The sequence below is a fragment of the Mobula hypostoma genome, chromosome 12 (assembly GCF_963921235.1).
Source record: "Mobula hypostoma chromosome 12, sMobHyp1.1, whole genome shotgun sequence".
Classification (NCBI taxonomy): Eukaryota; Metazoa; Chordata; class Chondrichthyes; order Myliobatiformes; family Myliobatidae; genus Mobula; species Mobula hypostoma.
The window spans coordinates 79,993,492-80,016,933 of NC_086108.1; the positions used below are offsets into that span (position 1 = coordinate 79,993,492).

Genomic DNA, 23,442 nt, shown 5'->3' on the forward strand with positions numbered 1-23,442 from the left:
TTTTGGGATAGTCATCGAGGTAAGCTGTGAATTGTCATACAAAGCCATCTACAAGGGAGGGGAGCAGACCCTTTGATGATGCTTTAAGAAGGAGTCCTAACTAAATTTTTTCTCTACCAGCGAGTTTTATTTTAGAGCAAATAAAGCTAAAGAATATCTGGAATACAATGACAAGATAAACTAAGCAAAAACTGAAGAGAAGCACAGCTAAACTGAAAATGAATCACAATGATACACAAATTAATGGAGCCATAACTCACTATAAAAAATTATACACCAGAAATATTAATGCACCAATTAACTAGTAGCAGGTGAAGTAATTGTATTTGTGTGTACTAATATTTCACACTACACAGAATCACCCAGCAGAAGACAGGCATAACAATTTGCTGAAAAATAAATTATTGTACAAAGGATTTTGATACCTGATGTAGCAAACTAATAGAATTGTGTTCCCACATTAGTGTTTCTTTAAAGATGGGATTAGTGTCCTTCAGTTTAAGACCTCAAACTCTGCTGCAATTAGGTGATGTTTTAATAAACCCATTTTCTTCAGCTAGCACTCTCCACCTGCACTTATCCAGGCTATGTGTCAGGCCCGATCAAATTAATTTTTCATTAAAGGTCTTTCCTCTAAATAATCAGATTACGCCTCACAAACAGAGCCCTGCGATCTCCAACACTGGCTGCCGCTCTAGATTGTGTCTCTCCCCCCTCCCCCATTGTGCTCATTCCACCTCCCACTCTCCGTGTAACAGCTCTCTTCTCAGCCACATTAAATCATTAATCTCTTCATCTGTAAAATATCCTTTTGTACGGTTTTCTCCCGTCACCACAAAGAGTGTCTTTTTTTTCTCTCCCTTTTCTTCTCATTTCAGTGCATTTCAATACCCGCTGCTGCCAGCTCATCACCATTTGGGAGCCAAGCAGAAAACTGGACTCAAGAAAGCGGGATGGAAGAGGTTCCGACATAGACCCGACTCCCTCCTCCCCAGCCTGCCTCTTACCACCTCGACAAGACCTAATAAATTCCTTCAGAACTGTCAGGTCTCCTTCAGCTACTGTACTAGATGTGGACGACAGAGTATAGGGAATTTGGGAGGGGAAGTTTGCTGGTGGGGTTAGAGGAATGAAAATGTGTGGTTCAATTTATCTTTATAACTTCTAACTTTTTGCTCGTGTGACTCAAGAAGATAACACAGTATAGGCAGCATGCCTAAGACATTTGCACAGTACTGTAGTAATTTAATGTATTGCACTGCACTGTACTGCTGCTACAAAAAATTCAACATTTCATAACATGTGAGTGATGATAAACTTGATTCTGATATGGGTCTCTATTGTGGACTGACAGTGGGAAGGGGGCAGGGTGAGGAGAATCATAGTCAGGATAAGGCTCAAGGAGAGGGGAGTGGGAAGCACCAGAGAGACATTCTGTAATGATTAATAAACCAATTGTTTGGAATCAAATGACCTTGCCTGGTGTCTCAGGGCTGGGTGTGTCCGCACCACACATCCCTGGCACTCCTTCTCTGCCACCTGTCTCACACCCTCCCGCTGCGCTCCACCCTCGCCACTCCCAACATCCTGTGCTCCTCCAGACTAACAAGCTCGCTCTCTGCTCCACCTTGACAAGTACAATACTGTGCAAAAGACTTAGGCACCCTGGCTATATATGTGTGCCTATGACTTTACTCCGTACTGTACAAATGTTACTTTGATATATTATCAAATAATGGACACCAGGAAGTGACTATTAAGTACATAAATGCTGAAAAGCTTCCAAACTATCGTCAAGTAATTGAAGTCAGGGAACAATCTTGAAAATGTTTTTAATCATCTGTTTTCATTTAATAGTATATAGTAAGCTACACACTTGAAAGGAGTGTTTTATTGTGGCTGCAAGTGGCTGTCAACAGATGCAGACTGGTGGCAGATTTCAACTCCTTAATGTGCGATGATGTCTGCACAAGAGCAGCAACACCTTTGACATCACTGGCACAGATTTAAAGATCAGGGACAAAATAGGACAACAGGATAAGTCTGTGATTCTGCGAGGTTATAGAGACACAGGGGACTGAATTTAATGTCTTTTTTCCACAAGATGTGCAAGACTGCAAAGAATCTATAACACATGGCAGTAATATGCTATTGGTCATTAATAATCCAACTTATCGGTGTCAGCCATATGTCCGTAAGAAAAGTTCTATTAAAGCGTTTTATCAGATACTTGTTAATCAAAGGACTCTGCTGTCATTTAATGATATCTCTTGAGTTTAAAAGTACTAGCTAAACTGAAAGCCGAGTTCCATGCAATGTAGCAATCGAAATGTTCTGTAATTATTGGCACTGCCTTATTTTCTTCAGTTCTTTTTTAAGTCTCCTTCAATAGATTTATCATAAACAAAGCCTACCAATGATTTTGACTCTCACAACCCCGACCTCCCCCAACTCTTCCAGTTGAAATGCGAGTGCACGGAACATCTCGAATAGAAGACGAGGAGAAAAAGTCCAATTCTGTCAGAATGACACTCCAATAATTCATGAGCAAGGGATCGCATGAAGCAGGCTCTTTCTGATTCCCACATACCAGCAACCCCTTCTACTGCAACCAAAGAGAGGCTCCTTTATCTCCTATTTCTTGCTTGACTGAGCCTGCTCAAGCCCTTTTGTTTTTGTATGTTTGAGAATAGATTGCCAGCCTTTGTTTTCCTTCTCTGTCTCTGTCTCTCTCTCTCTCTCTCTCTCTCCCACTCTCCTTCTCCTCTCTCTCTCTCCCACTCTCTCCTCTCTCTCACTCTCTCTCTTTCTCTCCCACTCTCCCTTCTCTCTCACTCACATATTTCAAACTGACTGAACTGAAGTGGAAGCTGACAGCACAAACAGGGTTTACTCGGCACTGAAGGCTGGGAAGGGGGTGGGGTGAGGTTGTTGGAAGAGATGAAATTGGCAAAGTTCTGTGGATCAGAGTGAGTGAGAGAACCAGCTTAAAAGACGCTAAACACTGAAAACGTCACACGTACATGGTAATTTAAATTTTTTTTAAAAATTAGAAAGAATAAGAGTCAGTGTCAGTTTAGCACTGACAGAGTAAACACAAAAAAAGCTGTGGAAAATCTTTCAAGGACGGAATGCTGTCAAGTGAGCTGATTTTAATCGAAAGAGGGTTTTTTTTCTTCTCAGGGGCATTTTTAAATAGAATGAATAATGTGTACATTTTATTTGTTGGGCAACTTGCAGCAATAAGGTTCAGATTAGCATGAGAATAACTTCAGTTACCGTCTGTTGACAAAGAATTCCCAAGGGTCTCTCTGCTCTGCCTGACAAGTAACCACTTCGCAGAGGAAGAATGCAAGCTATTGTTCAGCCCCTCACCACTTCAATTCAGACCAAAAACTTGGGAGAAATGTCCAGTGTGTCATTTTTAGAGGACAGATCCCTAAAACCCCAGAAACATAATAATTAACACAGCCGTACTTACGGTAGGTAGGCAGAACCTCCTTGAAGCTTGGCACCATCCCAGAAGCAGTCCAAGGGAGTTAAAATAACACAGGGAAATAGCTTCTCAATCATCTAGGTGGTGGAGGCAAAGCAAGGGAACAAATTTGGTTACATTTTATCCTAAACAAGGCTAAAGAAGAAAATTGGAAACAAATGATTCCCTAATTTTATTTTCTGCTGATTTTCTTTAACTGAAACCCACTACTGAGTTGGATATTTTTGGTGAAGGGAATGTGGGTGCAATAAAGATATTACCAAGTCCACTATGCCAGTGCATGTACGTATGCACTGTTACCCAGGCCTTTTGTGGCACTATCACTTTATCAAATTTCTCAATAAGTTGCAATGTTACAGCTGAAAAAGTACCAGGGTACCAATGCAAACCTTAGCAGGTGAATGGTGAGGCTGAAGGTAAGAGGCGCCCTGACCGGCCCAATTTAGAACAGGGTGACTCATCTGAAGGAACACATTCCTAGGACAATGATAATCTTTCCATGAAGAAAGGGCCTCAGCCCGAAACATTTATAGATGCTGCCTGACCTGCTGAGTTTCTCCAGCATTGTGTGTGTGTGTGTGTGTGTGTGTGTGTGTTACTCTGGATTTCTAGCATCTGCTAAACCTCTTGTGCTTATGATCATCTTTCCATCCCTCGTCCAAAATTATCATCGTTCATGTGCAGTCCTTCCAACAGGCAATTCCGTCATAAGATCCTTCAAAGTAGAACCTGATTGTGTCCTCACCGATGTTAACAAGAACGTGACACTCAGTAAGGGAGTATCAAGAGCACTACAGGCTGGCATTCCACATCTTAGTCCAGATATGTTAAAGTGAATTGAAGCATCATCACCAACACTCTGACTAACATCAGCTCAATCCAAATTAGCCAGAGACAGAGTTAGTGCCCTTCTTGATTAGAGAGGCTTGATAATGCACCCAGCAGCGTATTTACCTATCAGGGGAGTTTATTTTTGTTGGCAGAGTTATTTATATTCAGAGGAGCAAAAGAGTTAATAATTGAGTTTTCCACCTTTCTCTGTCAGGCTGGAAAGGAGCAGGTACCGAAGACACCTTGCAGCCTCTGCTCACCTCGTCTTCCCCACACACTGGTTTCCACTCAGGTCTGCAAGCTCCCACTCGTAACTTGCCCGAGTCCACCCATGTTGGCAACCAGACTGATGGCTCTTACGATGGTGTGGATCTCAGGCAGTCAACCAGAAAAATATAAATAAGGCCATTACGTTCCCTTGCATCACAACAAGAGAATTGGCAAATAAAAAGTACAACTGCAAAGAGGTAAAATCACTGACGGAAAGTTTCTTCCCTTAACTAGTCAATTCCTGGTCCATATGTTACTCTTAAATCAGGGGCATTCCCTAGAATAAAAAGATCCAGGTAGCAAAAACAAACGGTTTCCACTTCCATTAAGCATTTGATTTTTATGCATGCTGAATTTCACCCTCTAGTTTAAACTACAAATCAGAGAAGTAAAACAAACAGGGAGGAGGTAAGTAATGACAGAAATGAGCCATCTCTATTTAACAGTGAGTTTTGAGTTTAGTAGAAACTCTATGGCTGAGCATCAAATCTAAATGTAGCAGGCCACAATAAATTTTGCTTCTCAATTAATCATTTAACTTGTATAGTTTAATGCTTTGCATTTACCGTCACAGTCCGGGCTACATTGATTTATAACTTGCTCTTGCGTGTCTGATTGGGGGGAGGGGGTATTGGTCAGGAGGGAGAACAGAAAACTGAGGAAATAACTAATGAAGGTGTGTGCCAAACATCTTCTTCCAGCCAGAGCTTATAGAGGTTAGGTTGGCAGAAACCACACTGAACTCCAAAACCATTAGCCAGCTATAAATCAGGACAGCCTGTCATCAGCCTCCTGCCTCTGCATCTTGATCATACTGGCTGGCTTTGAAATCCTGACAGCAACATGCAAGTTCCATTGAACACAATACCATAGTGTCATATCATGCCAGGATCTCCACATGGGAGCATTATATTTTTTTAAAAGTGTGCATTGCTCCCATCATCAGATTAAATTAACTCTTTGGCCCTTCAGGAGATTACTGGCCTAAGGTGGGAACATGAAGGACAGGTCTGTTAACAAGGTACTTCGGTTAAATTTAGAGATTTATTTACATTGCTAATATTGTTAAGGCAGTAAATGTCTTCCAGAATGTTTCAGAGAACAGATCTAGAGTGCAGCTGATCTTGCCTAAATTGCCCAATCAGCATTTTTGGATGACTGCTATATTGACCTCAGCACCCTTGATTTAGAATAGTGATTGTAAACCCACAGTTTCAGTCCTGACCCATTGCATTACCTGGCGACCTCAACTGGAAGCACAGGTACGTGAGGAAATCTAGAAGATGGAAAAATCGAATTCCTTGGTAATTCCCCCGGTGATGATGACCCATTTTAATAATGACAAGATTGATTTATGAATCCTGGTGTTTTGGATAATGTACTCAGCAGAGAGACAACAGCATTACAGACGAGAAGGGGAAAAATGAGTGAGACTGTATGAAAGGTAAGTTACTAACCAATGTTTAGATAGTAAATGCAGGGACTGGTTGGTAAATCTTTTATCATTGACTCACATTGATAATTCCAGCCTTCAATGATTAATTCTACTTTAATTACTATGTAAATATTGCTCTAACAGTTTGGATGCTGGGGTGCTTCTTTTTACTTGGGCTAACACTCCATTGTTTCCTCATCACTTTAAAATAACACTGATGATCTCAATCAGGGTGAAAGGATTTTTTACCTCAGCTTTAACCCATTCAGAGATTTAGCACACAACAAAAGCACTGTGCGCGTTTTTGAACTGGAGCTGAGAAAGCCATGAAACTGAAATTCAATGGTTCGTTGGATGTGATGCCAATTCAACGATTACCAGACAAATTAAAAACAGAAAGTTTCAGAGAGTAAAGAATCACTCCCGAGATAGTAAAATATAACTTTTGCTGTACTCACTCGCTCGATCATTCCATTCTCAATAATAGGCACTCCAGATTTGTAACAGATTTTGTTTAAATCCCAGGACCTGAAAGAAAGGTTAAAGGCCAATGACCTGGTTAAACAGTACACTGACAGAGGCAGCAATGCTAATTACCGAGTGCATACACATACACATTTATTTACCGCTCTGCATGCCTGATCATGAAGAACTTCATTTAAATGTTTTGTAGATAATATTTGCCCACTAGCCTTCGCCGCCCCCCCCCCAAACTAAAATCTAGGAAGCTAGACAAGCTGTCATTTGTTATTAGATAATGATCTGAAGCAAAACAGAGAGACTGAGAGGGAGGAATATCACTTCTTGCTATGAATCAGTCAGATGAAGCAATAAAAACTCAGGCCAGGCCATTTCCTATCTGTGGATCTCAAAATGGTTACAAGCTACCTTCATCATCAATGGTAGCAGTTAATGGGCGATATAAGTTTGATTGTCCCTATAAATGACAGATTTGGAGGAGGGGTGGGAGAAGCTTAAGCGCAGAAGGGCTGGAATGGATGGGGGAGCTTGTTTACAAGATTAACACTGCTGGCTTTAATAGCAGATAAGGTGGATTCAGACAGGGTCTATTTCAGCTCAATGAAGCTTACAGAAAGGATGATGTTACCTTGATATTGCTGCAGCAGGAAGGGTCCCAAATTTTACGACCACATACTCAAAAGCCTTGGGCATAATGGGATCTCCACGTGCTGATCTGGGTACTTGTACTATCCAGATAGGAAGATGAATGCTTTGGCAATACTTTAAAATGAGCTACCGCAGTTAAACCAGGCCAGCTGAGAGTCTGTTTCCCCTGGTTGTCTAAAACTCAAACCTTAGGTCAATAAGTGATAGTAATAGCATTCTTACTTTCCATAGAGCGAGACTTGTACTTTGCTGGCTGCCAGGGCAGCTTCCAGGTGTTGGAGCAATGCCTCCTGAGTAAGGATATTCTCCGCTTCATTCTTCGAGGTTTGAATCAGCATCTGTGTGGTGAAGATCGTCTCCTCGCCCAGTTTCTCCCGTGTGTATGTTAACTCTTGACTCACCCGGCTTCCCACTGCAGAGAAACATGGAAAGAACATTTAAAGTGCATTGTTAAACAGGGCATCTAACACGTAATTACTGTGACAATACACCTTAGGAACTTGTTCAGCAAGAGGTCTGATCAATCAGTTCTGTCGACAACCACCAATTCTGGTTTGTGGTATTTGCTACGATCAGCACGGTGTACTCATTATTAAAAAGTACTCTGTACTTTTGGAGCTGTGATTTAATTCAGTTTGAGCTAATGGAAGTCCCCTCTGTAAGAATCTTAAGCCAAATGATTTGAATGATAAGGCAATCTTGAATTAATTCCCAATAGGCAAGATTCAACCAAAGGGACAATCCCTCACAGAGGTCATGCCAATGGGAAATGGAATACTGCGTAACTTGAAAACTTCTACTCAATTTGGAATTAAGGCACATTTTGTGGAAAGCTGTTTGAAGAATTTTATCCTGCATTTATCTCAAGAGTTGATAAGTTAAATTCAGACACTCAAAGTGGGAAAAAAAATCCACTCCATAATGTTAATTATTTTTGTCTTTTTGAGTTTAAAATCCCTCTTCTTTAAATCATGCAAGTTTTAAATGATACCAGTGCCATTTAAAGTCTCGACAAGCTGATTTTACACAACGGCTGCTTATGCTCACAGTCTTGTAGCCCGGCCCACAGCTAGCAGCAGCACTTGCGGATTTCCAGTCTGAAATGACCTCTGGACATCTCCAGCTGACTCAGGGTAGGAGTTAAATCCCTTACGTCCAAGTGGTTCATTATTCAAATCATTCACTAAAAGCATTTCATTATATTTCTCTTTCATTTAATTTACCCTCAAAGATAAAATATTTCATTCGCTATCTTAAGTTTGAATATTTTAAAGCATTGTTCTTCCCTTCAGACACTCTTAAATATGCATAATAATAATAATCATAATAATAGGCATCCTTTAGTCTGGTGAGACCATGGATTTGCGCCTTGGAAGGTTTCCAGGTCGCAGGCCTGGGCAAGGTTGTATGGAAGACCGGCAGTTGCCTGTGCTGCAAGTCTCCCCTCTCAGTGACACCGATGTTGCCCAAGGGAAGGGCACTAGGGCCGATACAGCTTGGCACCGGTGTCGTCGCAGAGTAAGGTGTGGTCAAGTGCCTTGCTCAAGGGCACAACACGCTGCCTCAGCTGAGGGTCGAACTAGCGACCTTCAGATCACTAGACTGACGCCTTAACCACTTGGCCACGCGCCAACAATCATGATCAACACATACAGTATTAATAACTATCATACAGTTGTTTACACTATAGTTCACTTCCAGCTCAGTTGGTTCTTCCTTTCCTCTGGATCAATCAGAGAAAGTCAAATGAGATGGAAAAAGAAGGACAGGAAAAAGATAGATGAAGGGTTTTGGCCCGAAACATCGATTCTTTATTCGTTTCCGTAGATACTACCCGACCTGCTGAATTCATCCAAAATTTTGTATGTATTATTCTGGATTTCCAGCATCTGCAGTAACTCTTGTGTTTAGAATATTCAAATGCAATTTCCAGAAGAAGGAAAGAAGTATTTGTCTTGTCCTAGATTTGTAGACTTGGACCAGTAACCTCCCACAGTGCATGATCTTTGCCAGACATGAGGTGATGCCCTTTACTGTTCTGTGTACCAGGTTTTCAAACCCAAGATATTAAATGGATGATCAAAAATTAAGCACAGTGTGCCTTTAAAACAAGAACAGTCCCAGCCTTGATTACAGTAATGGGCTGTCACTTCACTCATAAAAATTTACACTGAGACAGTGCAGCCTCTCTTGGCCTGGAGTACATAATACATTTCCTGGCTTGTATGGTGCATGCCTCTCACTTTCATTCCCCGATAACTAACCCAGTTCCCACTTCCCCACAGTACGGCTCCATTTCCTACATGCTTTAGTCGACAACACGTTCCAAATTGAAAGGCTGGCAGACGTCCAATGTGAGGTAAACCAGCATCATACAGCAAGACCACAAACAGGGAGCATTATAAAGCATTATTTTTAATATCCTGACAGATGCTGAGTTCCCTCCCCTTGCTGTGGGTAGTCAAACACCTCTGTCTGCTTGGTTCTTTTGATTGATACTTGTGCTACTAGGGGGTGGCAAGGCCTACTCAAAGAACATCTATGTCAAAGCCTAAACAAAACTTTCCATTTATAAAGCAGCATTCAGTTATTCTAGAGAAAAAAAAAGTCACTTTACTTTTTTTGAAGCAGATTTTTGAAGGTGTAATTGGAGGGACATTTCTAACGAGAGCTCATCAATCCAGCTCACCCCGTAGTGTGTTGTACTTGAAGGAAGAATAGGTCAGAGAGTTAATGCAGCCTTATCTCTACTGCCTACTCCCTTTTGAGTAGGTCTTCCTGCACAAATTGCAGCATTAGCAGATTTATACTTTTATATTTTCCCCCATAAAGAGCAAACTTGCAGAGACATCAAATTGCAACTCAATTGCTGCTCTAATGCAGGAGTTGATACTGAAGCTCACTTTTGCAGTTTGTGATGTTACACAGAAGAGAATAAAACTTTAAATTCATCATAAGTTTCCCCTTTAAGGCCTAAAACCAAAACGCTATTACATTTTGTCCAATGCCTCGCAGCAAGAGTATATTAACAAGATGAATGGGTGGTTTTCTACACTAATATCCTTGAATATTTGCTAATGCTAGGATTTTGCTAGGCTCTGCATTGTCTGTCAAAGCAACTCAAATGCTCATAAATTCAGTACTCTGTCACTTCATTAAAGACAGGGGAAAGAAAAGCTTTAAACTTGGACAAGTAATGTCACTTTTCAAAAGGCCAGCTTGCTTCTGAACCAGTGGCAAGTGTCCAAATATTGCTTTGCAATTTCCTCACAGGGGAGCCATTCGACTTCAGCCACTGATTTCTCTCCATTGAAGAATCAGTGGGGTGTGGGGGGTGTGTGGAGCGTGGAATTGGATGGAGAGGCAATCTCAAAGGCAAAGGTTTTAGCAGATAGTTAGACACTAACTCTAGGCTAGAGCAGATCTGGTTCACCCCTTCATTTGGGGAGCCTATACGGCACTGAAGGAAATGAAAAGCCGTATCAAATAAATTTGTAGAAATGTTTGCTGAAATTAACTTGCAACTTTTAGTCGAAACAGAAATGAGTATGAGCCATATCAAGCCCAATGAAATACAGACTATCTTATTGAAGCCTTTAGTGTGATGATGATCTGCATAAAGCCCATCTTAATTTTGTTGGAAGTGCTGGAAATAATGGATGCACCATGTTGCATTTCTGATCAAAAACAGTAACCAACTGGAAACAGAAACAGAGTAAAATCTTTTCCATTTCCAAATCAGCAATGTGATTTAAAGTCCATAGCCTTTAAGTGTCCTCAAATTCCAGAATGTAATCCACCAAGCCAAACACAACAAAGCAAGAAAAATAACGTTCTGAAAAGCCACACATTAAAGGAGACAGTGTCGTTTGATGAGGCCCTGTGATGATAACAAACTTTTGATCCTTCTTTAACATAGCCAAAGCACCAAGTTTGTATGGAGTCATTTCCCAGTTAACACAGGCATTAACTGTCTATTGCACATTTGAAGAGTGACTGTGACACTCTCACCCTTTTAAGACCTCTTCATCAGGGAGCCTATTAAAGATGAAAGCTCTAATTACTAACCTGCCTGTCTGTGAGGGGAAGAACATAGGCACATGAGAGTGTAAAATGGAGTTTGGATAGGAAACACTGTTTTCCTAACCTGGCTGCCATTTTCACACCTAGATTATCAGAACAGCGAAGCTCTCCCACAATAGATACATTGTTCAGCAATATCGGTAATTTAGAAATGCAAGTTGCCACTACAGTAAACACTCTAGTATTAATGTATCAAAATTCTCACACAATTAGCAAAAATTGTTATTATCAAAATAAACTAAAATAGTGAAGATTATTTACAAAAGAACTATGTAAAGATTTTTTAGTTTATTTACATTTTTACATTAACACTGTGCAGTTATAGGCCAATTAGCAGCAACATAGAGAAACATAGATAAAGTGGACAGAGAGTATCTGTTTCCCAGGGTTAAAATGTCTCATACCAGAGGACATGCAGTGAAGGTGAGGAGTAAGGTTTTTACTCAAAAGAATTGTGGGTGCCTGGAATACACTGTGGGTATGGCGGTCGGGGCAAATAAATCAGAGGCTTTTAAGAGACATTTGGATAGGTACATGGATATAAGGAGGATGGTTGGATATGGAAATGGTGTAGGTAGGAGAGATTAGTGTCTGCATGTTTTTGATTTGCTTTTTAGTTGGTTTGGCACAACATTGTGGGCCGAATGGCCTGTTTCTGTGCTGTACTCTTCTATATTCTACGTTTAACATCCTCTTTGAAGATTTAGGACTTGGTGTAATGGTCAGCACTGCAATTTGGTTGATTCATTTTTGAAGTGTAACACGTTGTTATTTAAAATGGTGACATATAGATGACATATAGTGACATCTCTCTTTCTCTCTGGCTATCCATCCCATAGGATGATGATGGTTCCTTTCAGTCAGTTAGTGGGGTTGACCCCTCTCCTCAGAAAGGAACAGCGTGTGCGTGAATGGATTTTAGGTGAGTAGGGGGTTGCACAGGTCCAGACCCACCCTCTCGACATCCCCTCTCTGATCCAGCGGCATGATGAGGTCCAAGACGGCTGGGGGAAGTTCTGTTGCAGTGAATGGCCAGACCAAGCTTCGATGCAGGGGATGCCCTTTCCGTGCTTCACGGCACTTGTTTGCTAGATGGCCGTTAACCTTACGAGAGGGTTCATCTGCCCTTTGACAGGTCTTGTTCTTCATCCTGCAGGGTGTCTAGCCACCCTCCTCACCAGGCAAGCTTGGTGGGGGAGCCAGTTTAGTCGCCAAGCACCCAACCATGCGACAGGTAGCACTGGGTTACATGGTACCAGTAGCACTCAGACGAGTGACCTGACTACAGTGACATATAGAGATGACATATAGTTCAATTTATCAGTTTAAAGTGCTAGCAACATGACCTACAGTAGTCTGAGCAATTCTCATGCAATCAGTATAATCATGTGACCTACAACCACCCTGAACCCACTCTCTCCCCATGGTTCAAAGCATACTGCATTAATAAAGCACAGGCCTGCTTTAAGTTTGCATTCTACAAAAGGAATTTCATTATCAATATCTCTATTTAACTTGGAAAAGTTGCCACAATCAGTATTTGGGTAGGTTGCCAACTGCAGTGTGACTTCCATCTGCTAACATCTCAAACCCCACCACCACAGATAACCCCCCACACTCACAATTCATGTGCCCAAGGCTGGGAAGTTACACTCGGAGATCTGTGGCAACCGCACACATTGCACTCTCGCCGTTTCTTAGAACTCTATACTTAAAAGAAATTACATATGTCTTTGCCAAAGTTGGATAAAGTTAAAGTTTGTCTTTAATTCCATATTTTTGTTTAAGTTAGCGGAAAGGATGGGTTTAAACTGTGAACTTAAACCATGATTGAAATGACCCACTGGCCAGAAAAACCTTTTCAAATTGTGTCCTTTTAGTAGCTTTGAAAACTGCAAACAAACAAAATGTGGACTGTCCCTATAATTATAGGATTGGCGAACTAAATTACAGTTATTTGCTATCTCCTGTTCTTCCAGCTGGACCACCCGGAATATCCAAACATAAGATTTGGCTGACACGGCATCTCGTCATACCCAAATGCCTTGGCAATATCCAATTTAAAAACCAACAGAGGGATGAAAAGCTGCTTCTTTCTTCTAGTAGCTTTGTTCCTGCAACTACATGCTATTTTCCCAATGCTTAGTTTATGATGCCATTAAGACAAGTCCAGTTCCTCCTCTTTGTCTAACAGGCATTATTACATAACAAAACAGAAGCTCGCCCGGCCAAGCAAGCGCTCAAGGAATAAATTAACACAATAGTTAGACTCGCTTCTCAATGTTGTGCCTTTCCAAATTTAATCTCAAAGGAGAACATCATTTCCTTGCAGGGGATACAAACCTGGGGTTCACAGACCCCATTGTTTTGGTCCATGGCATAAAAAAGATTGGGATCCCCTGCTATGGTAATAGCACTGTGACACATATGCTTTAACTGAAAAAGCCACAAATCTTTGCCTAGAGAGCAAGCGGCCAGTTCCAGCATGTCATAACACCATAATATCCTTGAAGAACAAATTTCCTTCATCTCTTTAAATCCCTAACTATAATAACATTAACTCCTTGGCTTTGTAGAATCTAACCACCATTCAAGACCTCTGTCTTAATTTGATAAATGCCCACTAACCCCGACTCCAGCTCTGAACTTTATCTGAAGTCCATTGAAAATAAAGGCAAACATCAAGATGAAAGAAAACCAGAGAAAAATTGCATGATTATGAAGATGTTCTCCCTACACAAAAATATAAGGAAACAGAAAATCTATATTCAGCAATAAAATGCAGGCATATTCTTTAACTTTCAATATACTGTATCCTTGTGGATGAAATGTATTCAGTGATGGAATGAGAGCCAGAGTATGGAGAGAAATGAGCATCTGGAAGAAACTCGCATCAAGTAACAGGAAGGGTAGGCAAAAGAGGAACAGTTTGCCGTTTAATATTCATAATTATAAATTATGTAAGGAATAACAGGTGCTTCTAGATGTTTCCAAGAAAAATGGTTATTTTGGAATGATTATCATGCTCTGATCTAGTCAAGGAAATGAGATGGTGTGTGCACAAAGTAATGGTTACCTGAGGATGTTTGGAAGCATTACAGTAATGTAATTGAGGGGTTGAAGCCCAAAGAATAAAGTTCTTAAGTAAATTTGGGTGATACATGTGGGTGGTTTCCATTCAGAATAGTTTTTTTTACTCATACTGATTCTCAAACTACATAGCCTGTGCAAAGAAGCCGCACTAAATGACAATCTCAAGCGTGTAGTCCACGCAATCTACATCTGTCAGACAAACACTGACTCATACTTCCAATTCATTTCCTTTGAAGAATGACTGTATCTTTAATAGGCATCTTCTGTTCTTTTGCTTACTCAAATATTTTATATCCAACTGAATAAAGGTTTTAGATAAACTCTTCTGTGATCCAATACTGTCTCGAATTCGCCTGACATTTTCAACACTTGGATACAAACTCACCCTTATTCACTTCTGTGAATTTTGCTCTTACCTGGGGGACCTGAACAGTTTTTATTCTTTTAAATTATTTCACAATCTCAACTTCTAAGCATTACATTTTCAGTTGTGAGGAGAAATACATAGATCGTAGACTCCTTCCAAACGTCCCCATCACCTCACCAGTTGTCAGAGACTGTCATTATGTACATGTCCTGTAATTTCTATCTTCCTTCCATTATCTCACCTCAATCCTCCTCACAAAGATATCACAATTTATACCTTGTACTCATATTGGTAACCACTGGACAAAGCATGAAAAGGCACAGCAAGGCTAAATACCATGACTTGGGTACTAGCACCATAATCTTTAGTATCACCATGAAAATCTCCGAAACCGTAAAACAACCAGCAGCTGAACAAACTGCTGTTAGCCAAGCAAACAGGGTTCAATACAAACATTACGTCCACCTGGTATGCAATCAGAAAGGAAGGAAATTGGCTTGTTGAAGATGCAGTCTATTATTCAATCCATAAGAGTTCTGCTATTGTTTTAAAAAGCTACAATTTTGGGTGTTTTTGTAAAGTGGAATATGCTTCAACTCGCTTTTTGAGGGTAATTAACAGCACCGCCAACTGAGTTACAACAGCAGTGTTTTGATGTCAGCAAAGCCCTTGACAGCAATAATTACCTTGTATCTTTCTGCCAGCCATTTTTACTCTCTTCCTTGATACATGGGCTACAAACAGATCTTTTCCCTTTCCCCTTTCCCCTTTTAACACATTCCAGTCAGGCACTTGAAGCAGATTTGACTTCCCATTTCTGATTCACACAATTGGTTAAGTCAATGGTATCAATGTTAGAACGGAATACCAAAAAGTCTTCATCTAGTGATTTCTTTGGGATTTAGTGAGGTTGACACTCTAACCACAGCTGTGCTCAAGCCTCAGTGGCACTAAGCCAAGGTAAATACACAAGGTAGCATCTTTACTTTATCTACAGACAAATGAGATGCACTGGGAAAAATCAAACTGAATTATTAGATTTTTTTTCATTCAGCTGATTGATGCTGAATCTGAATTCAGTTCTAAAATCTATTTCTTTGGGTTGAAATTCTGATTCATCCCCACACCCGTTCTTTATAACTGATAATATTAAAAAAAATTTTAAAACACAATTTTAGTAGTTTCTTCACTGACTTTTCTTTTTATTTTCCACTGAATATACAAATGTTCATTAAATGGGCAAGCTTCATTACCATTCCAGTTCACAGAACAGCTGTCATAGTTGCACAGCAGAAGACCTGGGAGGTTGGTTCTGCCAAAAGTCCCATTCCTTCCTGCGGGTAAGCACTTAGCCTCTGCTCTGCACTTTCTCTGTACAGAAGACTGACAGAGGTTACCTGGCACCCTATCAATCCCTACACAGGACAGCAGTGCAGCAACCCTGCTATTTTTCTTGCCTGCCTCATTTTCTATGGATTTGTAGGTGGTTTGTTTTACACTGGAGCCATACAATGAGATGAGATTCAACTCAAAACCAGTTCATTTCCAGACAAACAAAATTGGACCCAAACTCTCAAGTCAATAAGCACTTTGTACAAACAGTGAGAGGAAAATAGATAGTAACAACATTTCTCCGGGGATCAGCAATGACCTGATTCAATGTTCCTTTATCAAGGTAGATTTTTTTTCAAAACCCTCATGGCTTGAACGTATGCAAGTATTTTCATATATAATATATACATGTTATATTTAAGACCTAGCCTGTTGATTCTTGGGATTATTGTCCTCAATAGTCCCCCGTCCTAAGTTAGTTAAATTTGTGGATGGATCCCATGTCATCGGGATTTTAGTTTCTTCATAAAGATTCCTTGGGGCTCATGAAGGTCAGCCAATAGCGTAGTGGTTCACACAACAGTTTACGGTACAGGTGACCCGAGTTATACTGCTTCAGCTGCCTGTAAGGAACTTGTATGTTCACCCCGTGACTGCGCCGGTTTCCTCCAGGTGCTCTGGTTTCCACCCACAGCCCAAAGACATACCAGTTGGAGGGTTAATTGGTCATTCTAAATTGTCCCGTGATTAGGCTAGGATTAAATCCAGGGGTTTCTGGGTGGCGTGGCTCGAGGGGCTGGAAGAGCCTATTTGATGCTGTCTCTCAATAAATAAATAAAGTACATCTCTTCTTCCCTCTCCAGTGGTTGTGCAGGACAATCCTGGTTCCATTTACAGATACGTGGAGGAGATGAAGCTGCATTTAAAGTACATTGATGGGTGGATTCAGCAACTTCCAAAGTCCTAATTCGTCAGCAAAGCCAGAAGTAATTTATAGCTAAACTGATTCCTGTTTTATTTTATGCAATTATCTGACTTTCAACAAGATTCCTGCTGCTTGCATGGGGGGGGGGGGCGGGGGGGGCGGTGGTGGAGAAAGAGCTTTAGGTTCTAACTTTTTTTGTCGCTCATTCTTTTGGGGTTCTTCTGTTTTTCGTGGATGTCTGCGAAGACAAGTAATTCTGATTTATATTGTATACATTCTCTGATAATACACGGAACCATTTAACAAATAAGCATGCAGTTCCTTATAGCTTGTTATCCTTACAGCCAGACTGCTACTGTCTTTCACAATAGAGTTGCCATCAGAGTACACTTCGTATTCTTCCTTTCTGCACTGATCCAGTTTGAGCAGTAGCACCATGTAATACAGTTTACTTCAGTGCTGTACAGTTGGAAATTCATGGAGTCAAATGCAATCAAGTAAGTTCCTGGTCACCTTGTATCACTCCAGAAATGCACAACAGGCAGGACTGGGTACTAACCAAGATAAATCCCATAATTGTCATCTGTCCCTTAGGGTCCTACCAACTGTACTGATCTTGACTCCCAAAGCATGGGTACACTGACAGCCTGACACCCTAAGTTCTACGTCTCCACTAACAACACCAAACCATCCCCTACGTTGGTCTATGCCCCGATGTTTACCTGCTACCTGAATTATTCCACATCTGGCCCCAACCAACTCCAGTTCAAATCACAAACCACATCCCAAACAGGTTTCCAACTTATCTCACCCCCTACCTGACTCGACTGATGCAAGTCTTTCTGAAATCTGGCCCTGTGACCAGAGTGGTCTTTGTAGAGCCATGCAACGACCAAGATAAGCCAATATTGATGAACCACAATTATAGCTGAAGTCTTTTGAAAGGGACAGAAATTTGATTGATCAAGTAAAAGCTTATAATAATTGAAACACTTTGCCATAAACCTGTTATATTTAAAAGGGTTATACAAGAAAAGAAACAGTTGAATCTTATTATACATATTAAGATGAAATGATGACACATACACTGGCAGTTTGGCCCAATGATTGGGTTCACTTGAGCAGTAGCCTTAATTTCACCAACCTATTCTGGTTACTGTATGCCCTTTTGCCACTTCCCTCCATATTTATCTAATTTTTCCCAGACGTTTACACAGTGCCTAGTCAATTGTGAGCTCTGATCCTCTATCTAAAAAGATTTGTCCAACTGCTTGTTCTCAATCTCTTGCACTTAATCGCACACTGATGTTCCTTTCAGTGCAAAGTGGAGGCGAGTTCCTAGAAATTCACCTTGGCCAGTAGCACCAGTCACACAATATAGTGAATCTGTAGAATTCTCTGCCCAATGAAACAGTGGAGGCTACCTCAGTATAAATACATTTAAGACAAGGTGGGATAGACTTTTGCATAGTAGGGGAATTAAGGGTTATGGGGAAAAAGCAGGTAGATGGAGCTGAGTTTACGGACAGATCAGCCATGATCTTATTGAATGGCAGGGCAGGCTCGATGGGCCTGATGGCCGACTCCTGCTCCTATTTCTTATGTTCTTATATTTCTGAGTGGACTCTGCTTCTGAAGGAGTATATAACATGCAGCTGTCAATCATTATAGTGTCCTAGTAACCAAGGACAAATCTCTTCCATTGTCTATTTTTATTAATGCTGCTCTATTCTTTCACAATTTTAAACACCTCTAGCTATGTGTAATTTCCTCTGCTCCAATGTAAACAGCAAGGGATGTTTAAGTGTTCCTTCATGTTTGCATTACTACACACCAGGCAATGAACCCCTGGTGTACTGCCAGAAATTAATTTAAAGAATTGGCAGCAATCTTGAAACATTATTAAGGAAACTGAAGGTATCGTAAGTTGTACGTTTGATTAGGAGTGTGATGTTGGCCTGCAACAGTTTTCAGAGAGAGCTACTTTAAAAAACAGGTGTCCGGTTTCTTTCCCTCTTCTTTCCAGTCCTGAAGAAGAGTTTCAGCCTGAAACATCAACTCTTTGTTTCTTTCAGTAGATGCCCTGCTAAATTCCTCCAGCATTTTGTGTGCATTACAAACTGGGTCTCCTTGAAGAACCCCCTAAGACAACAATTTCTTCTCAAATACTTACCCGAAATGGTCACGTAAAACCTCAATAATCACCAGCTGTCTGTATGTAGCTATTGGGTGATACAACATTCTAACACCCAAAACATGTGTAACAAATGAAATCGTGCATCAGCGGATAATTCACTCTCTCTGATAAGCAATCTAAAATTCATCACTGAAACTGATCATTCTGCAGTGGTGACACTGGTAGCTGAGAATTTTTTTTTTGTTAAGAGCCTTACTCAGTTTTTTCTTTTCCTTCTCTTCACAGTGAACAGGGAAAATAAACTACACCTGCTGAATCCTAATGTTCATGTTGCTGAGAAATGTTGTGGTTGAGTCAGGAATTCTATAAACGTTAGGTTAAAACAGCCAACTGGCAGATCTTTGTATCTCAGCTCAGCTGAAGCTTTCATTCAGCAATTCAACTTAAATAAAAGCAACAGAAAACATTTAACAAAAGTGTTACTTTATACAACACTGATTAGACTTCTAATATGTTGTGATGAAGTCTCGATGTGGGGAAACTGCAGATGCTGCACATAATTGCTATTTTAGTGATTTGTATCATTATTTTGTTTTCTGTAGAAGCTGTTAATTCTGCACTTGTCACAGGAGTAAATAGCTTGCATTTTCAGATTTCTAAACCTGTACTCAAATTTCTGCAGTACCACGACAATCTGATCTTGTCTTCAGAACCTAAGATGCAGGGCAAAGTATCTTGAACCTTAGGGGACACTTTCACTCATCAGTGCAATTCTAAACCAAATATCCCAAGGGAAATATGCCTGCAAATCCCTCTATAAAGTGAAAGTATAATAAAATCAAGTGAACAATATTGAAATCAAAGCATCAATTATGAAGATTCAGTCTTTTTGTACAGTTAATACAAATGCCAATGGTTACCCAAAACATATTCCATTCTTTGCTATGCTAATTTCTTAAATAACTTGACAATAACTTTATTACAGCAGAAAGCTGCCAGTGTAACAGAATGAGGAACAAGAAAAATCATATAACAGTTTAAGCATATTACCACAAGTCTGTGATATTTAAAAAGGGCTGTGCAAAAGAACAGAAAACAGAATCTTAATATATATATGAAGATCAAATGCAAGCAAAAGTCCCCTTCATTGTGGTCTTCAACTCCTCCCTACAAGTAACCATGCATGATTCCTTACATACAAAATGCAGAAAACCGCTTGTTTCCAGGGGTTTTTGAATGCTGAACTATGTGGCAAGGGTTGAAGACAGAAGGGCAACTTTTCTACGGGGAAGTATTGAGCTGTCTGCTTTCCCTCGTTTCTCTCATACATCCTTACTGAGAGGAAAGATTATCAGGAATTTGTGGATGGGTGGAATTGTCAACTTGAATTTTCAACTAAATGCTCTGAGGGAAAACATTATTATTTACAAGAAGTGACACTGCTACCATATTTTCTAGACCAAACCCAATTGACTTCTACCTGTCCTAATCCAACCATAACCGCATACTATAAACTGCTAGAATTCAGATTTGGTTATCAAATTCCACCCCAAAGAGAAGAATCAGTAGAAATTCCAGTCCACCGTAAACCATATTCCAATTACTTGTGTCTTTCTTTAGTACTATTCCAGCTGACCACCACCACACTGTTACATTATCATTTCCCCAATAGCAATTTCATAATTGCTTTTGGCTTCCAAACTCCGAAGATCCTTGATACTAAACTGTATCAATTTCAAGCTATTTTATCACATTCCTGATTCATTACAGCAGTACAAGTGAAAACAAATTCAAATGCACTGTTCAAAAGAGAGCTGATTACAGAAAGGAAGGAGAGCGCAGGACCAGCGAGAGGGAGTGCAGGGCCTGGGAGAGGGTGCACAGGACCAGAGAGAGGGAGCGCAGGACCTGGCAGAGGGAGCGCAGGACCCGGGAGAGGGAGCGCAGGACCAGCGAGAGGGAGCGCAGGACCAGCGAGAGGGAGCGCAGGACCAGCGAGAGGGAGCGCAGGACCCGGCAGAGGGAGCGCAGGACCCGGGAGAGGGAGCGCAGGACCCGGGAGAGGGAGTGCAGGACCCGGGAGAGGGTGCGCAGGACCCGGGAGAGGGAGCGCAGGACCCGGGAGAGGGAGTGCAGGACCCGGGAGAGGGTGCGCAGGACCTGGGAGAGACTGCAAGCAAATGGGGCTAACTTGATGACTCATATCAGCCATTTTACACAATCAACTAGAGTCGAAGTTACTCCTGGAATATCAAAGCACGAGGCCTTTTGCACTCAGTGACAGCACCAGTACTGACTGTGATTCCTTAGATTAGAATGACAAATGAGAGGAATTACCAAAGGAAAATCAACAAATAGTTCTGATGTATCAAAAAGTGTAAAATATACATTGTCATAAATGAGTCCCACTCCCTGGTAAATTGGCCAGCACTGTGTTATCACAGGTTGAATCCAGCAAGGCCATCAAGACTGTACCAGCTCTATGTAAGAGTATTCTGGCTCATTCACATTCATGTCCTTTCCTCAGAGTCCTGCAAATTCTTTCAGATAGCTATCCAGTTCCCTGTTGAACACAATCGTATATGTTTCCACTCTTACCCTGTGGTTTCCAGACCCTATCTGTATATGACTTTTTGTTCTTTTGCAAGCACCTTTGTTTCACGTCCCCTGTGTCTTTGTCTTACACCCTAAGGTCTCAGTCCACTGTGCTCATTTTAACAGTGCCCACCTGACAAGAACATTCCAAGTGAGGCCAGTGTTTCATTCTTCCACTCTAGGTCTGTCATCCCCTCCTTCTCTCCCTCTTTTTGACGCCTGGGGTTTTAGCAACATATTTGGTTCTACTCCTTGTGAGCACTTCCCAAATGTAATAATCATTTCCTCCAAGAGGACCACACCTTGTCGTGGTTTGGAGGCTTGCGTGCCTCAGTGACCCAGAGAGCTATGCTGGCTGGAGTCAGGGCTTTACGCTTTGGCTCTTGGTAGGGTCACCATGCCAAACTGGTCAAAGGGTAGAGGACAGATTAAGAGTAGTCCATCAACCCTTCAGGTTCAGGGTTAACAATCCTGACCGGTATAACTAAATTTTTACGGAAACAGCAAAGAAGAATCCTTCTACATCTGAGTGCGATGGTAGTCCTGTGTCCCTACCAGGGACTTGCACGACTGACAGTAGTGAAAACCAAGAGGAAGCTACTGACACGATGAAGGAAGCCCTGAACAGCATCAGAGATGGTGGACCTTCACCGCTGCCCTAAACACCAGCGTTGTAACAGGCAGTAAGTAATAATCGTTCGCTAAGATAAATCATAAGGCAGTTAAAAAAGTTCAAGAAATTTCTTTTCAGAATCCATTCATTATTCCTCAATTCATATTCATTGTCAATTTTTAATAACTTGTCTGGACAGTGAGGAAACCTGACAGAAGTTGATGAAATAAGGTGAGAGGCAGTTTGGATGCAGAACATAATTAAAAGCAGAGTTAGGGAGGGCCAACGTGGCCTATTTCTAAGCTGACCATTTGTGGAAATGGGACAGCTATCAAAATCTGCTGAGCTCACAAGCTCATGTGAAATGCAAACAGAGACTTGGACGGGCAAAGTGCAGCAAATATTCCACAACGGGCTGGGGTGTCACGAGAAGCAGCCACTCTTCGTGCCAAAAGGCACACTTTAAACCTCAGCTTTATTCTCAGCACTGCCACCTTCACTCCCCGACGCAAGATTTCGACAATTTTTTTCCTACCACTGATGCTGCTCGACCCGCTGAGCTCCTCCAGCGGAATGTGTGTTGTTCCAGCTTCCGGCATCTGCCGCCTCTTGTGGCTCCGTGCATTATCTGCAGTTCGGCCTTAAGGAGGATGCAGTTCAAAAAACTACCACCTTCAACATTAGGCTGGGGGCTGGGCTGAATTGGCAGTGTAAAAGGAGGGAACTGGGGTCATGAGAGGAAGGCTACTGAAGCTCTTTTTTCGCAATGGGGTGTTGGCAGTAGGAATCTCCACAGCATTTCTATCTGCTTAACTGACGCGGATAGCCCAAAAACGAACAGATTCCCCAAGGAACATTCAGACCAATGACCTTTCCTGAAGGATTAATTATCATAAACAGTGAAAGTTTGTTGAGGGATAATCTGGAGTTAATTACCATTCAAGTTATTGGAGGGTAATCAGGCCCATTCACTACATTACACTGGATTCAGTCACCACTCACCCCTCTTGGAGTTACAACTTTCCGAGTACATTTACACACCTCTCTCTCATACTGGGGTACAGAAAATTTGTTGCTGAAGTTACCCTAACATCACCATGCTCAGGCAATATCAATTCATAGAAGGGCTTTGATTTT

The 23,442-nt window shown here is 41.2% G+C and overlaps 1 protein-coding gene across 1 annotated transcript in view; it reads right to left on the bottom strand.

Annotated features, from left to right (window-relative positions):
* ptch2 (patched 2) overlaps window positions 1–23,442 on the bottom strand; it is a 112,140-nt gene that overhangs the window by 60,401 nt on the left and 28,297 nt on the right. The window contains exons 3-5 of the mRNA XM_063064464.1: window positions 7,383–7,572; window positions 6,491–6,560; window positions 3,482–3,573 (exon numbers count right to left, since the gene is read on the bottom strand). Coding sequence (XP_062920534.1) covers window positions 3,482–3,573; window positions 6,491–6,560; window positions 7,383–7,572 — 352 coding nt within the window. The remainder of the gene's footprint in view (window positions 1–3,481; window positions 3,574–6,490; window positions 6,561–7,382; window positions 7,573–23,442) is intronic.